We start from the raw sequence: 18,235 nt of genomic DNA on the forward strand, positions 1-18,235 counted from the left end.
GTTTAGCTCCTCATCATCATTTTGGGAAGTAAAAGGCAATGGTAAGAAATCTGTTTTTCTCTTACAAAATATCAAACTATCAATGAATAAATGAACATTTTCCATTCTGTTTTCTAAAAGGGTTGACCTTTCCTAAAATGCTCATTTTCATCTAAAACTGAAAAGCCCCCTAAAACAGATACAAATTTGTCAAACACAGCTGGCATTGAAAACAACACACTTGGCCAAAACAGCTTGCTGGATTCGCAAGGTTCGCGGCGCGAAGGGAGATCGCAGCGCGAACTGAAGCTACTTCAGCTTCCTTGCCTTGCAAGCTTCATCCAAAGATTCTTCCAAATGTTAATCTTCAAAAATAGGCCTCTAAATTGCATTCAACACTTCTTCCAAATTATGATTATGCATTCCGAAGCTCTCTTGTCCAAAAATTCTACAAAGCTAACAAATATGTGAAATAACTACTCAAAACAACATCAATTAAACCTAATTGCATTTATACAAAATAGTGAGAATAAAAGTGTGTAATTACATCAAAAATTGGTAAAAGGGACCAATAAAATTATATAAAAAGTAGTACTAATTGGTCCCTAACAACTCTCTCCAACTTAGCATTTTGTTTGTCCCTAAACAAAAGTTTCCACCAACACAACCAAAGCAATGACACAAAAGATTGAAACAAGGATTAACCAAGGACATTCAAATGGTTCAAAAGTGTATGGCACTTTCTCAATCCACCTATCTCAATGCTAGACAAAACATGAATAAGAGCAATGGTTGAGTGCAAAAATCATACAAAGGAATTCAAAGCCATATATGTCAAAATTGAATCAAACTTACACACACATCATAATAATGATGAATAACATGAAGGTTTACTTTCACTCATCCAAGCAATTAAATCAACAACAATTCAAATCATGCGGTCATCAAAACAAATACCAAATCATGTGAAAAATGAGAATCAAGAGGTCTTTTAAGGGTTGTAATGTGGCTTGGGTTACAAGAAATGATATGATTAAGAGAATTCAACAAAGTTGCCTATCCTAAGGGAGCATTTCCATACATTTAAATCTACACAATTTCCATTTCTTTGATCAACGTCTTTTTCTTTTCTTTTTCTTTTTACATCCACACAACCATGAACCTTTTCTTTGTTTTTTCTTTCTTTTCTTTTTCTTTGCTCTATGGTTTCAAGGGTGATTTCTTTTTCTTGTTTCTTTTCATATTTTCACCCTTTCATAAAAAAAAACTCACTTCTCCCAGTTTCTAATAGACTCTTTTTACTTTACTCTCCCCAACTTTAGATTCCAAAACCAAATTTATTCAATAATGCTCCCTACTTAGACATAAGCAAAAGGCAAAATTTGCAAACAACTCAGTTTGAGGGTTCAATTGACACGAAAAAAAATCAGGATTCATTTATTCAGAAAATTTTCAATTGATTTTACACTTATCAATCAAATGAATCCTAAAGTAAGCTCAAAGGGGGTTAACTAAGGATTACTCCTCACAAGGTTCGTTGATTCAAAACTTTTTGGTCAAGTGGTTTTTCTCAACAAACAATGCATCTATCATTTCCAATATTTTCACACAAAAATAGCTTGATGCATGATTTAGCATGATAAGAATGAGTTGAAATAATGTTCGGTTTCCCGCATTTTAGTGTACAATGGAAAGCCTCCTCACAATTGGTTAGGTTCTATTTTGATTCAAAAATGACATGTATTTCAATGAATTTATGATATGGAATTTGCAACACACCATCAAACTACTCATGTTAAGTCTAGAAAGCGATAAAGTGTACCTTGAAATACCGACACTAATTCTTATCATCACCACTCGAAGTGTCATATGCTTCTTTCTTTGCGAAAATTTCTTGGTTGCTTTAAGCTTGACTTAAGAGTAAGAATAATTAAACAAAAAAAATATTGGTAAACCAAATTCATTGTAACACACTTAAATCTCACAGAGTATTCATGCAATTAACAAAACAAACTAACAAACCAAAGTTTTGGTGAACTAGAGCCACCCAAAAGTACAATCAAAATTTTACAAAAACAATAATAATACAAAGAAAACTAAAAAAAAAGCAAACTCTAAAATTCACAAACTCCTCAATCTTCCTCCTCTTGGCCACCACCAACAGATCCAAGGACGTCCTCCATCTCATCGTCATGGGTTGCACCACCTCCTGCACCCCCCATAAAAGTTGTCCTGCCCTCAGACCAATTAGCATAAGCAACATATTCCGCTTGGGAAGGAAATGTGCGGGCTTCAGGTTCATGTTCATCACTTGCGAACCGTCTCAATGAACGAGAAGGACCGAAATACATGGTTTTTATTCTCTTAGACATCTGCAATAAAAATCAGAACAACCACACAACAAACCAATAGGGGAGTTAGCAATCAAAAGCATAAAACATGAGACTGGAATTTCCCAGTTCGCGCCAATTTGTTGAAAAGTATATTTTCGGCAAATATTTTAATATCGTATCCACAGAGATTGGTTGTTATTACCGCCGTTCTATAATTCAAATTGTTATAAGTATAGAAAGTAACCAAGTTGTTTTGTTTGAAAAGTTATCTTTTGAGTAAAATGTCACTAAGACAATAAAATGGTTTTAATCAAATGTAAGAGGCTTGGCAAGATTGGAGTTCACTATTCAAATTGCTTATGATTTCTTATGACAACTATATAGATTCAAGATTATTGATGATGTTCAAGTATCCTCTCAATAGCATTTATGTCTAAATGATATTGTGATAATCACTATATTAATCTTTAGACGATTTCTCCACCTAACTATCAATTTAGCAATCTTTAGTGGTTGATACAAAAGAAGAGTAGTGAATAAATCTATTTCTACAACTTATTCACTACTTGAAAATATATTTTATGTCAAGACTTAAATAATCTCTTTCAACAACTACTCAAATCTAATATTCAACTTAGGGAAAAAATATCATTCAATACATCAACAATCTTTTATCATATATAAGAGTCAAATGAAATACATAAACAAATAGGAATAGCTACTACCTTCAATCTTGACAAAATGGGGTTTAGCTCCTCCTCATCATTTTGGAAAGCAAAAGGCAATGGTAAGAAATCTGTTTTTCTCTTACAAAATATCAAACTATCAATGAATCAATGAACATTTTTCATTCTGTTTTCTAAAAGGGTTGACCTTTCCTAAAATGCTCCTTTTCATCTAAAACTGAAAACCCCCCTAAAATAGATACAAATTTGTCAAACACAGTTGGCATTGAAAACAGCACACTTGGCCAAAACAGCTTGCTGGATTCGCAAGGATCGCGGCACGAAGGGAGATCGCGGCGCGAACTGAAGCTACTTCAGCTTCCTTGTCTTGCAAGCTTCATCCAAAGATTCTTCCAAATGTTAATTTTCAAAAATAGGCCTCCAAATTGCATTCAACACTTCTTCCAAATTATGATTATGCATTCCGAAGCTCTCTTGTCCAAAAATTCTACAAAACTAACAAATATGTGAAATAACTACTCAAAACAACATCAATTAAACCTAATTGCATTTATACAAAATAGTGAGAATAAAAGTGCGTAATTACATCAAAAATTGGTAAAAGGGACCAATAAAATTATATAAAAAGTAGTACTAATTGGTCCCTAACAAACACACACGCATTACCCACAATAAATTTGCATTACAACATAATCGAAATAAAATAAAAATGTGAAAACAAATATTATGCTATAATGTATGAATTACTTTATAAGAAGTCGAGCACTAAATCTATGCGCCCAAACGATTTTTGAAAGTTAAATTGAATTTTAACTCCGAGATCGTAACGCAGTGATAAACCAAACAACAACCAAGCTCATTATTATTATTACAGTAGTGTCGTGGTTTTTTACATCAACTCAAAATAAATGAAAAATATAGAAAGCTAAACACAACACACACGCATTATCCACAATAAATTTGCATTACAAAATAATCGAAATAAAATAAAAATGTGAAAACAAATATTATGATATATATATATATATATATATATATATATATATATATATATATATATATATATATATATATATATATATATATATATATATATATATATATATATATATATATATATATATATAAAACTGAAACACATATATTATATATAATAACTATATAAAAATCTGTATATATGTATACATAAACAAAAAAGAAACATATAATCTTAAACATATCTACCTATGTAACTACAAACAAAACCTAAGTATAAGTATATATATAAAACTAAAATAAATAAAAAGTAATATATATATATATATATATATATATATATATATATATATATATATATATATATATATATATATATATATATATATATATATATATATATATATATTTATATATATATATATATATATATATATATATATATATATATGTATAAAAGTTAAAAAATAGTTAGTATATATATTATAACTAAAAAAGCAGCGTAGTATATATTTATATATAAAGCAAAACTAAACAAGTAGTATATGTATATATTAAGATTTGAAACAAAAGTGTATATATGTTTATTTGAAAAATGAAACAAGCAGTACACATGAGGTATAATTATGATGAGTTTGGAGAGTGAAAAAAAACAGTGGCTCACATGAACATGAGAGGTGTTGTTATGGTGTAGTGTGGTGAGTTAGTAGAAGGTGTATAGTAGTGAGATTTTGCAGGTTGTGTTTTTACTATATGGTGGTGGTTTATTAAGATGGTGGAGGGTGAACCTGATGTAGGAAAAATGAAGATGAATGAAGTTGAAGTAAGTTGTGAGTTGCAGGAAATATAGTGTGGAGAATATGAGTGTGGTATGTGGAAAGAAGAATCAGATGTGAGGATGGTAAATGAGGTGAAGAATGTATAAGCAAAAATACTAATAGAGTTGCATGTAGTAATCCTCCTCCAATTTTTTTTATCCTAACTCTTATTACTTTTCTGAAATTATTTTTGAAATTGAGATTGAGAAAGAGGATCCAAGCATTGGTTGGATGCCGTGGGTTGATTGGTGAGGTCCCTCTTTCAATGTCAAGTGTGGGTATTTATAGGGGACACTTAGGGTTTTCGATTTTTAAAAATGTCTAAAATACCCTTAAATACTTTTTAAATATTTTTGTAGTGTAAAATTAGTGGAAAAGAATTAACCAACTAAAAATCAAACTAATTTAAATAATCAACATAAAATTGAAACCATAAATAAATCTATTAATTTTTTGTAGACATTTTGATAAAATAATAAAAATAAAAGGGGTTAAAATGAATAAAAATCAGGCGCAAAAGTGCTCGAAAAATTAAACTGAATGCACCAAAATGATCAATGTGGAATAAACCTCTCTGAAACATACATGTTTTTGTAAAATTTTGAAATAGAAAGCACACGGTTAAAACACTCAGACGGATCAAAATGTGACCGAATAATTAGCCAAAAAATAAATTGAGCACACCATATTAAACTACGCGAAACGTAGATTAATAAAACTGAGATCTGCAAGCTTGATTTTAAAAAATTGTGCCCGCTGTTTTGACACACATTTGATAATTGATTCAATCAGTTTTCCTGTAGATCAGAAATTTTATTTCAACTGACACTTTAGGCATTATGTGGTATAGAATGCATGTTATGATGAATACATCGAATCAATGATTTAGGGTCAAAATCAGGGTGTGACAGTTGCCCCTATTTAAGTATCTTCAACTAGAGAATATAACGAATGTTAATCTTCATATGATCGTAGTGGGACATAGTTAAATACTAAGAAGATCCAGATTTTGATCCTGAATGCCTGCGACATGATATGATATGCTACGCATGGATGTAAGACTCTCTCTTTTTTACTTTGATCTGCCACGAATATGGTCAGACATAAGATAAACCTTAACAAGATGCTTTATGATGAATACATAATGAAACAAAAATCTTTGGGGAATGATTGAGACATATGGTAAAGGTGGCCCACAGAAAACAAAAAATGAGGGTAGAAATTCACTGGGAATAATAATCCTGCTGGAGGAAAGACAACTGGGGAATATGCAAAGCGATTTTAACAACAGGTTCATAGATGACCTAACAACACCGAAATATTCAAAGACTTTTCAATAATTGGTTCAAACATGACCTGACAACACTAGAATATACAAAGAATTTTCAATAACTAATTCAAACATGACCTGACAACACTAAAATATTCAAAGAATGCTCAATTAACAGGTTCAAACATGACATGCTAACATTAGGGAACATACAAACAAGATTTGAACGACATGTTCATACATGACCTGATGACAACTTGAATATCAAGTAAAAGTTTAGTCAACGGGTTCATATATGACCTGACAACACTGGAAAAAATCAAAGAACTCCATCAACACGTTTATACATGACCTGGCCATTGGAATATTCAAAGAGTTTCAACAACGGGTTCAAACATGACCTAACAATGTTAGAAAATCAAGGAAAATTTAATAGGTTCATACATGACCTCAACATTAGGATATTTAAAGAAAGTTTCACTCACAGGTTCAAACATGTCCTAACAACACTTGGGAAAAAAATCAAAGGGGAGTTTTATCAACAAGTTCATACATGACCCGACGACACTGGAAAATTCAAAGAAAATATATCCATAGTTTCATGCATAACTTGACAATTCTGGAGGTTTCACAGAGATTTTAACAACAACTTCGTATGTGACCCGACAACAATAGAAAACCCAAATAAAACTTCAACAACAGGTTCATACATGACCTGACAATATTGGAAAACATGCAAAGCAAGTATCATCAATAGGTTCATACCTGACCAGACACTTTAGAATACATCTGACAGTTCTGGAGATTTCTCACAAGAAATTCATCCGATCGAAGATTTTGGAGATTCCTAACAGGGAATTTATGCAAAACAAAGATAAGCAGGAGTCTTCTTATAAGTAGATCATCCGTGCAAAAGGCTATGATGATTCTTTACAAAGAAATCAAATAAAACCAACATCATTGAAGTTTTCTAACACGAAAAACCTCCAAGCTTCTGGGAATTCCTCAAGATGACAAGTCATACATGACTTTCACGGAACCATCAGGAAATACAGGGTAATCAAACTCTCTGTATGTACCAACAATAATTGGATTTGGACCGTAAGCAATGGATTACAACTAGCTTTTAACAAATTTTGCCAACAACAATTGGACTTTGACCGTAAGTAATGGATTACAACCAGCTTTTAACAGATTGATGCCAACAACAATTGGACTTTGACCATAAGCAATGGATTACAACCAACTTTTAATGGATTTTTCCAACAACAATTGGACTTGATCAAAGGAATTAGTAAAATAATTACCGGCTACAACGGAGTTTTCCAGCAACACCTGGACTTGAAATGATGTTGGCGTCAACCAAACTTTAGATACCAATTACAATTGTATTTATAAATAGAGTGACAGTGATTCCCATGATAATTGGGTTTAAAATGAGTTCTAGTAACCATTGAGCTTGGAATAAATCCTAGTAACAACTGAATTTTAAGAGACACCAATGAGTCTTGAAATAAAGCCAGGGAATGAGATAGAGGTTTTGGAAGTGCGTCAGAACAAAAATGACATGTCAGGAAATTCATCGGAGGGTAAAAGAAACGAATTCTGGAAATACATCAGAATTACAAGTGATATTCTGGAAAAACAGCAGAATACAAACACATCCGGTAATACATAGAGGAAATTCTAGAAATACATCAGAATAGAAGACACATCTGGTAATACATTAAGGAAATTCTGGAAATACATCAGAATACAAACACATCTGGTAATACATTGAGGAAATTCTGGAAATACATTAGAATACAGATCCGAGAATACATCAGATAGGTGGGGAAACATCTTGAAATACATCATACAAGTTATGGAATATATCAATGAATAAAGGAGTAATCCAAAAATTCATCTGATAATCCAAGAAGGAATTGAACCTCATGGAAAAAAAAATTGGTAGGTGTCAATTGAGTTGGACTTCAAAATGTAAGTTGTAAATGTGCCTAAGAGGGGGGGTGAATTAGGTGGTAAAAAATTTCTTCGATCTTGTTTCCGGTTCTTGGTTATTTTTTATTTAAGTGCTGAAAAATAAATTGCGGAAAGTAAAAGGACACCGGAAATTATAGTGGTTCCCTTCACACTCTGAAGGTACTCCACTCCCCTTTCGACTCGAAAGAGATTTCACTATAGTTAGAATTATTGTACAGCCTACTCACACCAATGGTGATGCTTACTATCTAACCTATAGGTAATCAAGTGTATGAAGAACAATCCTCTTCAACACTTCACTTGTTTCCAACAATCCTGGACAACAAAGTATGATACAAAAATCTGAACTTAATTAAAAAGTTGATGATGAATCCTGAATATATTAATCACTTGGATTAATATTCCCCTTTGGATATCAATCACTCAATGTAGTAAACAAGTGTTCAAACCAAATGATATGTATTCTTAGCAAGGTATATGAAGGTTTAATGCAGAGAATACTTTTTAAGAAAGTTTTTGGACACTTGATAAAAATCTGAGTTTTTATAAGAATGATTAATTGAAAGTGTTTGCAAGAAATGAGATGGTCATAAAAAAGAGTAATGATGTTTATATATTGCTACAAACACCTTTTTGAAAGAGTATGATGAATGAAAGGATGCCATGATTCAAAGGAATGCAAAGAAAACATTTGAATGAAGAAATGCACCAATCTGCCAAAATTCGTCAGTGGTAACCGGTTACTGCTTGGTGGGTAACCGGTTACTTGCTTCCAAAGTCCAAAAAATATTTGAAAAACAACAATGGTAACCGGTTACTGCTCGGTGGGTAACCGGTTACTGAAGCCCAGTTTTGAAAAATAGAATTTGGCAGAATGTGAAAAATGAAATGCAATACATCCTAATTTTCTATATGAACCAAGATATCATGGAATAAATATTTGAACACTTGTATATCATATTAGTGAAAGTTTTAGATATACCAATGATGATACTTGATCCTTTGAAATGATGTACTTCACTTAAATCTTTACTCCACTTCAATTCACTTCAAGTCTTTGACAGCTTTTTGATCTTTTCACATGAGAATTGTTTAGAGATGTTGTAATCATCAAAATCATCAAGAAGCCATGACTTCACAATCTCCCCCTTTTTGATGATGACAACTCACTACTTGAAAGTTGATTCTAAACTTGTTTCTCTAATCCAAGGATATCTCCCCCTATGCAAGTGCTCCCCCTTTCTTTTGGAATATGAGCAAAGCTTTGGAAATGTGTATCTTTCCTACAAAATGTTAGAGAAACAAAAACAACAAGCAATTCTTCTCCCCCTTTGTCATTAGCAAAAAGGTTGGGAAAAGACTTGATAAAAAATAGTCATACATTCACAAACATAATAAGCATTAATTCACAAAAATGATAACCAAGGTTGTCTTTGTCGTTGTTGAGGACAAAGCACTTACACCCGAAAATATGAAAGAAAGAAATATTTGGTTTTCTCCCTTTGAAAAGTTCATAAGGGGTTTTCTTGAGAATAGGCCGAATATTAACACGGTTACTTACAAAACATGCCGTGCTCACCGCATCCGCCCAAAAATACTTAGGAAGATTTGAATCACTTAGCATTGTTCTTGCAAGTTCTATTAATGACCTATCCTTCCTTTCTACGACACCATTTTGTTGTGGAGTTCTTGGTGCGGAGAAGTTGTGTGAGATTCCATGTTCTTCACAAAATTCTTCGAATGAGGCATTTTGGAATTCTCCACCATGATCGCTTCTAATGGAGATAATTGAAAGAGACTTCTCATTTTGAATTTGCTTGGCATACTTCTTGAATGCTTTGAAGGCATCACTTTTCTGAACTAAAAACAATGTCCAAGTATATCTAGAGAAATCATCAATAATAACTAATGCATAAACGTTACCTCCGAAGCTTTTTGTTCTCGATGGACCAAAGAGATCCATGTGCAACAATTGTAGTGGCCTAGTTGTGGACACCACATTCTTGGAAATGAAAGTTGACTTAGTTTGCTTTCCTTTTTGACAAGCACCACACAACCCATCTTTGATGAATTTTATCTTCGGCAATCCAATTACTAAGTCATGCTTGATCAATTTATTCAAGTGCTCCATATGAATATGAGCAAACCTCTTGTGCCATAACCATGATTCATTGTTGTTTGCCAAGAGACACCTAACATTCAAAGACAAGTTATCTAAAGAGATTTGAAATATATTATTAACTCTTTTAACTTTTAGCATAACTTCATGAGTAACTTCATTTTCAATCAAACATTCATCTTTAGTGAAGTTGACTTTGAAACCTCGGTCACACAATTGGCTAATGCTAAGGAGACTATGCTTTATACCTTCTACAAATAGGACATCTTCTATAGATGTTGAAGGCGGTGAACCAATGATGCCTACGCCAAGGATTCTTCCTTTGTTGTTGTCACCATAAGTAACATATCCTTTGGCCTTAAGCGTTAGATGTGAAAAATTGTTTAAATCACCCGTCATGTGCCTTGAACACCCACTATCAAGATACCATTGATTTGAGGAGGTCTTCAAGCATACCTACAAAAAAGAGTTAAATTTTATTAGGTACCCAAATTGCTTTGGGTCATTCAAAGTTAGTTCCTTTCTTAACCCATACATAATGGCCTTGAGAAACACTAAAGTTTCTAACATAACATGCATTAGGAGTATGACCTTTAATACCACAATAGAAACATGTAGGCTCAAAGTTGCTTTTATATCTAGGGGAATAAGATTTCTTTTTATAATAAGATTTGTTCCTTTTCCTATTATTATATTGATGAACCACTTTAGGCTTGTTACTTTTATCTAAAGGAATTTGTTCTTTAGCTTTTACAAAAATGGTCTTGTTAGAAGTTTGTTTAGCAAAATTTGAATAACCTAAACCACTTTTATCATTTGAGTATCTTTGACTACTAAGAACATGTTCCAATCCGATTTGACCTTTTTCATATGTTTCAATAACTCTCTTCAATTGAACTATTTGAAAAGCAAGTGACTCACATTTAGTGCATGCAAAATTCTTGATTAATTCTTCATTTTCATCTTTGAGATTATTTTTCATTTTCTCAATATTTTCTTCCAAAGTTGATATTTGATTCTTGTGAGATGAAATGGTTTTGTATAGAATTTTGCATTCACTTAAAAGTTCATCAATTTCTCCTTGAGCATCATTATCAAAAATTGAAAAGTTACTACTAACCTCATCGTCTTCATCGTCGGAATGATGTGATGCCATCAATGCTAGATTTGCGCTTTGATCACTATCGGAATCCGATGAAGAACTTTTTGCACCAAAATATTTTCCTAGTCTTTTTACAAGAAGCATAAAGTTTTCGTCCTCTTCGGGATTGTCTTCTTTCTTCACAACTTTGGAATCAACTTTTAAGGCAATGCTCTTGGATTTCTTCTCTTGCACCTCATGTTTCTCCAATAGTCCAAGTTCCATTTCATATTCTTGAAGCTTTTCGAATAAAGTAGCGGATGTCATTGTTGATAAACTTTTCTTTTCGGAAATCGCCGTCACTTTGGGTTGCCATTCTCTTGTTAAAGACCTAAGCACTTTAAGATTAAGTTCATCATTAGTTAGTGTCTTACCAAATGCTTTCAATTGATTTGTCAAATGCACGAATCTTTTTTGCAAGTCGAGGATTGATTCTCCCGGTTGCATTTGGAATAACTCGTACTCTTGACTTAACGTGTTCAATCTAGATCTCTTGACTTCGGCCGTTCCTTCGTGAGTTTCTACAAGAGTATCCCATATTTCCTTTACCGTTGTACATGTTGAGACACGGAAGAATTCATCCATTCCAAGTGCACTTTGTAAAATATTAATCTCCTTTTATCATAGAGAACCCTTTTCTTATCATCATCATCCCATGATCCTTGTGGCTTTGTTGAACTAGCACCGTTGACAACCGTTGTAGGAATAAAAGGACCATTTTGAACCGCCTCCCATATGTCACTTCCTTGTTCTTCTAAATGTGCCTTCATACAGATTTTCCAAAAGTCGAAATATTGACCGGAAAACAAAGGAGGCTTGTTACTACTACCACCATCTTTACATACACGATCATTGTTTGCGGAAGCCATCTGAATCTTTAGGAACAAGTTACATATAACTTGCTCTGATACCAAATGTAAGTTGTAAATGCGCCTAAGAGGGGGGGTGAATTAGGTGGTAAAAAATTTCTTCGATCTTGTTTCCGGTTCTTGGTTATTTTTCGTTTAAGTGCTGAAAAATAAATTGCGGAAAGTAAAAGGACACCGGAAATTATAGTGGTTCCCTTCACACTCTGAAGGTACTCCACTCCCCTTTCGACTCGAAAGAGATTTCACTATAGTTAGAATTATTGTACAGCCTACTCACACCAATGGTGATGCTTACTATCTAACCTATAGGTAATCAAGTGTATGAAGAACAATCCTCTTCAACACTTCACTTGTTTCCAACAATCCTGGACAACAAGGTATGATACAAAAATCTGAACTGAATTAAAAAGTTGATGATGAATCTTGAATATATTAATCACTTGGATTAATCTTCCCCTTTGGATATCAATCACTCAATGTAGTAAACAAGTGTTCAAACCAAATGATATGTATTCTTAGCAAGGTATATGAAGGTTTAATGCAGAGAATACTTTTTAAGAAAGTTTTTGGACACTTGATAAAAATCTGAGTTTTTATAAGAATGATTAATTGAAAGTGTTTGCAAGAAATGAGGTGGTCATAAAAAAGAGTAATGATGTTTATATATTGCTACAAACACCTTTTTGAAAGAGTATGATGAATGAAAGGATGCCATGATTCAAAGGAATGCAAAGAAAACATTTGAATGAAGAAATGCACCAATCTGCCAAAATTCGTCAGTGGTAACCGGTTACTGCTCGGTGGGTAACCGGTTACTTGCTTCCAACGTCCAAAAAATATTTGAAAAACAACAGTGGTAACCGGTTACTGCTCGGTGGGTAACCGGTTACTGAAGCCCAGTTTTGAAAAATAGAATTTGGCAGAATGTGAAAAATGAAATGCAATACATCCTAATTTTCTATATGAACCAAGATATCATGGAATAAATATTTGAACACTTGTATATCATATTGGTGAAAGTTTTAGATATACCAATGATGATACTTGATCCTTTGAAATGATGTACTTCACTTAAATCTTTACTCCACTTCAATTCACTTCAAGTCTTTGACAGCTTTTTGATCTTTTCACATGAGAATTGTTTAGAGATGTTGTAATCATCAAAATCATCAAGAAGCCATGACTTCACAATCTCCCCCTTTTTGATGATGACAACTCACTACTTGAAAGTTGATTCTAAACTTGTTTCTCTAATCCAAGGATATCTCCCCCTATGCAAGTGCTCCCCCTTTCTTTTGGAATATGAGCAAAGCTTTGGAAATGTGTATCTTTCCTACAAAATGTTAGAGAAACAAAAACAACAAGCAATTCTTCTCCCCCTTTGTCATTAGCAAAAAGGTTGGGAAAAGACTTGATAAAAAACAGTCATACATTCACAAACATAATAAGCATTCATTCACAAAAATGATAACCAAGGTTGTCTTTGTCGTTGTTGAGGACAAAGCACTTACACCCGAAAATATGAAAGAAAGAAATATTTGGTTTTCTCCCTTTGAAAAGTTCATAAGGGGTTTTCTTGAGAATAGGCCGAATATTAACACGGTTACTTACAAAACATGCCGTGCTCACCGCATCCGCCCAAAAATACTTAGGAAGATTTGAATCACTTAGCATTGTTCTTGCAAGTTCTATTAATGACCTATCCTTCCTTTCTACGACACCATTTTGTTGTGGAGTTCTTGGTGCGGAGAAGTTGTGTGAGATTCCATGTTCTTCACAAAATTCTTCGAATGAGGCATTTTGGAATTCTCCACCATGATCGCTTCTAATGGAGATAATTGAAAGAGACTTCTCATTTTGAATTTGCTTGGCATACTTCTTGAATGCTTTGAAGGCATCACTTTTCTGAACTAAAAACAATGTCCAAGTATATCTAGAGAAATCATCAATAATAACTAATGCATAAACGTTACCTCCGAAGCTTTTTGTTCTCGATGGACCAAAGAGATCCATGTGCAACAATTGTAGTGGCCTAGTTGTGGACACCACATTCTTGGAAATGAAAGTTGACTTAGTTTGCTTTCCTTTTTGACAAGCACCACACAACCCATCTTTGATGAATTTGATCTTCGGCAATCCAATTACTAAGTCATGCTTGATCAATTTATTCAAGTGCTCCATATGAATATGAGCAAACCTCTTGTGCCATAACCATGATTCATTGTTGTTTGCCAAGAGACACCTAACATTCAAAGACAAGTTATCTAAAGAGATTTGAAATATATTATTAACTCTTTTACCTTTTAGCATAACTTCATGAGTAACTTCATTTTCAATCAAACATTCATCTTTAGTGAAGTTGACTTTGAAACCTCGGTCACACAATTGGCTAATGCTAAGGAGACTATGCTTTAGACCTTCTACAAATAGGACATCTTCTATAGATGTTGAAGGCGGTGAACCAATGATGCCTACGCCAAGGATTCTTCCTTTGTTGTTGTCACCATAAGTAACATATCCTTTGGCCTTAAGCATTAGATGTGAAAAATTGTTTAAATCACCCGTCATGTGCCTTGAACACCCACTATCAAGATACCATTGATTTGAGGAGGTCTTCAAGCATACCTACAAAAAAGAGTTAAATTTTATTAGGTACCCAAATTGCTTTGGGTCATTCAAAGTTAGTTCCTTTCTTAACCCATACATAATGGCCTTGAGAAACACTAAAGTTTCTAACATAACATGCATTAGGAGTATGACCTTTAATACCACAATAGAAACATGTAGGCTCAAAGTTGCTTTTATATCTAGGGGAATAAGATTTCTTTTTATAATAAGATTTGTTCCTTTTCCTATTATTATATTGATGAACCACTTTAGGCTTGTTACTTTTATCTAAAGGAATTTGTTCTTTAGCTTTTACAAAAATGGTCTTGTTAGAAGTTTGTTTAGCAAAATTTGAATAACCTAAACCACTTTTATCATTTGAGTATCTTTGACTACTAAGAACATGTTCCAATCCGATTTGACCTTTTTCATATGTTTCAATAACTCTCTTCAATTGAACTATTTGAAAAGCAAGTGACTCACATTTAGTGCATGCAAAATTCTTGATTAATTCTTCATTTTCATCTTTGAGATTATTTTTCATTTTCTCAATATTTTCTTCCAAAGTTGATATTTGATTCTTGTGAGATGAAATGGTTTTGTATAGAATTTTGCATTCACTTAAAAGTTCATCAATTTCTCCTTGAGCATCATTATCAAAAATTGAAAAGTTACTACTAACCTCATCGTCTTCATCGTCGGAATGATGTGATGCCATCAATGCTAGATTTGCGCTTTGATCACTATCGGAATCCGATGAAGAACTTTTTGCACCAAAATATTTTCCTAGTCTTTTTACAAGAAGCATAAAGTTTTCGTCCTCTTCGGGATTATCTTCTTTCTTCACAACTTTGGAATCAACTTTTAAGGCAATGCTCTTGGATTTCTTCTCTTGCACCTCATGTTTCTCCAATAGTCCAAGTTCCATCTCATATTCTTGAAGCTTTCCGAATAAAGTAGCGGATGTCATTGTTGATAAACTTTTCTTTTCGGAAATCGCCGTCACTTTGGGTTGCCATTCTCTTGTTAAAGACCTAAGCACTTTAAGATTAAGTTCATCATTAGTTAGTGTCTTACCAAGTGCTTTCAATTGATTTGTCAAATGCACGAATCTTTTTTGCAAGTCGAGGATTGATTCTCCCGGTTGCATTTGGAATAACTCGTACTCTTGACTTAACGTGTTCAATCTAGATCTCTTGACTTCGGCCGTTCCTTCGTGAGTTTCTACAAGAGTATCCCATATTTCCTTTACCGTTGTACAGGTTGAGACACGGAAGAATTCATCCATTCCAAGTGAACTTTGTAAAATATTAATCTCCTTTTATCATAGAGAACCCTTTTCTTATCATCATCATCCCATGATCCTTGTGGCTTTGTTGAACTAGCACCGTTGACAACCGTTGTAGGAATAAAAGGACCATTTTGAACCGCCTCCCATATGTCACTTCCTTGTTCTTCTAAATGTGCCTTCATACAGATTTTCCAAAAGTCGAAATATTGACCGGAAAACAAAGGAGGCTTGTTACTACTACCACCATCTTTAAATACACGATCATTGTTTGTGAAAGCCATCTGAATCTTTAGGAACAAGTTACCTATAACTTGCTCTGATACCAAATGTAAGTTGTAAATGCGCCTAAGAGGGGGGGGGGGGGGTGAATTAGGTGGTAAAAAATTTCTTCGATCTTGTTTCCGGTTCTTGGTTATTTTTTGTTTAAGTGCTGAAAAATAAATTGCGGAAAGTAAAAGGACACCGGAAATTATAGTGGTTCCCTTCACACTCTGAAGGTACTCCACTCCCCTTTCGACTCGAAAGAGATTTCACTATAGTTAGAATTATTGTACAGCCTACTCACACCAATGGTGATGCTTACTATCTAACCTATAGGTAATCAAGTGTATGAAGAACAATCCTCTTCAACACTTCACTTGTTTCCAACAATCCTGGACAACAAGGTATAATACAAAAATCTGAACTGAATTAAAAAGTTGATGATGAATCTTGAATATATTAATCACTTGGATTAATCTTCCCCTTTGGATATCAATCACTCAATGTAGTAAACAAGTGTTCAAACCAAATGATATGTATTTTTAGCAAGGTATATGAAGGTTTAATGCAGAGAATACTTTTTAAGAAAGTTTTTGGACACTTGATAAAAATCTAAGTTTTTATAAGAATGATTAATTGAAAGTGTTTGCAAGAAATGAGGTGGTCATAAAAAAGAGTAATGATGTTTATATATTGCTACAAACACCTTTTTGAAAGAGTATGATGAATGAGAGGATGCCATGATTCAAAGGAATGCAAAGAAAACATTTGAATGAAGAAATGCACCAATCTGCCAAAATTCGTCAGTGGTAACCGGTTACTGCTCGGTGGGTAACCGGTTACTTGCTTCCAACGTCCAAAAAATATTTGAAAAACAACAGTGGTAACCGGTTACTGCTCGGTGGGTAACCGGTTACTGAAGCCCAGTTTTGAAAAATAGAATTTGGCAGAATGTGAAAAATGAAATGCAATACATCCTAATTTTCTATATGAACCAAGATATCATGGAATAAATATTTGAACACTTGTATATCATATTAGTGAAAGTTTTAGATATACCAATGATGATACTTGATCCTTTGAAATGATGTACTTCACTTAAATCTTTACTCCACTTCAATTCACTTCAAGTCTTTGACAGCTTTTTGATCTTTTCACATGAGAATTGTTTAGAGATGTTGTAATCATCAAAATCATCAAGAAGCCATGACTTCACAATCTCCCCCTTTTTGATGATGACAACTCACTACTTGAAAGTTGATTCTAAACTTGTTTCTCTAATCCAAGGATATCTCCCCCTATGCAAGTGCTCCCCCTTTCTTTTGGAATATGAGCAAAGCTTTGGAAATGTGTATCTTTCCTACAAAATGTTAGAGAAACAAAAACAACAAGCAATTCTTCTCCCCCTTTGTCATTAGCAAAAAGGTTGGGAAAAGACTTGATAAAAAACAGTCATACATTCACAAACATAATAAGCATTCATTCACAAAAATGATAACCAAGGTTGTCTTTGTCGTTGTTGAGGACAAAGCACTTACACCCGAAAATATGAAAGAAAGAAATATTTGGTTTTCTCCCTTTGAAAAGTTCATAAGGGGTTTTCTTGAGAATAGGCCGAATATTAACACGGTTACTTACAAAACATGCCGTGCTCACCGCATCCGCCCAAAAATACTTAGGAAGATTTGAATCACTTAGCATTGTTCTTGCAAGTTCTATTAATGACCTATCCTTCCTTTCTACGACACCATTTTGTTGTGGAGTTCTTGGTGCGGAGAAGTTGTGTGAGATTCCATGTTCTTCACAAAATTCTTCGAATGAGGCATTTTGGAATTCTCCACCATGATCGCTTCTAATGGAGATAATTGAAAGAGACTTCTCATTTTGAATTTGCTTGGCATAC

At 33.5% G+C, this 18,235-nt stretch overlaps 1 protein-coding gene across 1 annotated transcript; it reads right to left on the minus strand.

The window, feature by feature from the left end:
• Window positions 1–2,111: 2,111 nt before the first annotated feature.
• Window positions 2,112–12,173, minus strand: LOC127137601 (uncharacterized). Its single transcript, XM_051064049.1, has 5 exons — window positions 11,854–12,173; window positions 10,732–11,635; window positions 10,412–10,619; window positions 10,140–10,258; window positions 2,112–2,351 (listed from the first exon to the last, which is right to left on the minus strand). The coding sequence occupies exons 1-5, from the start codon at window positions 12,171–12,173 to the stop codon at window positions 2,112–2,114; spliced, it is 1,791 nt and encodes a 596-aa protein (XP_050920006.1).
• Between the last annotated feature and the right edge of the window lie 6,062 nt (window positions 12,174–18,235).

The sequence above is a fragment of the Lathyrus oleraceus genome, chromosome 4, assembly GCF_024323335.1.
Source record: "Lathyrus oleraceus cultivar Zhongwan6 chromosome 4, CAAS_Psat_ZW6_1.0, whole genome shotgun sequence".
NCBI lineage: Eukaryota > Viridiplantae > Streptophyta > Magnoliopsida > Fabales > Fabaceae > Lathyrus > Lathyrus oleraceus.

Coding starts and splice junctions, on each gene's coding strand:
- LOC127137601 (XM_051064049.1), bottom strand. CDS start 12,173: ATGGCTTCCGCAAACAATGATCGTGTATGTAAAGATGGTGGTAGTAGT. Junction 11,636..11,853: donor GTGTCTCAACATGTACAACG/GTAAAGGAAATA, acceptor TAAAGTGCTTAG/GTCTTTAACAAGAGAATGGC. Junction 2,352..10,139: donor AATTGATCAAGCATGACTTA/GTAATTGGATTG, acceptor TTTTTATTGCAG/ATGTCTAAGAGAATAAAAAC.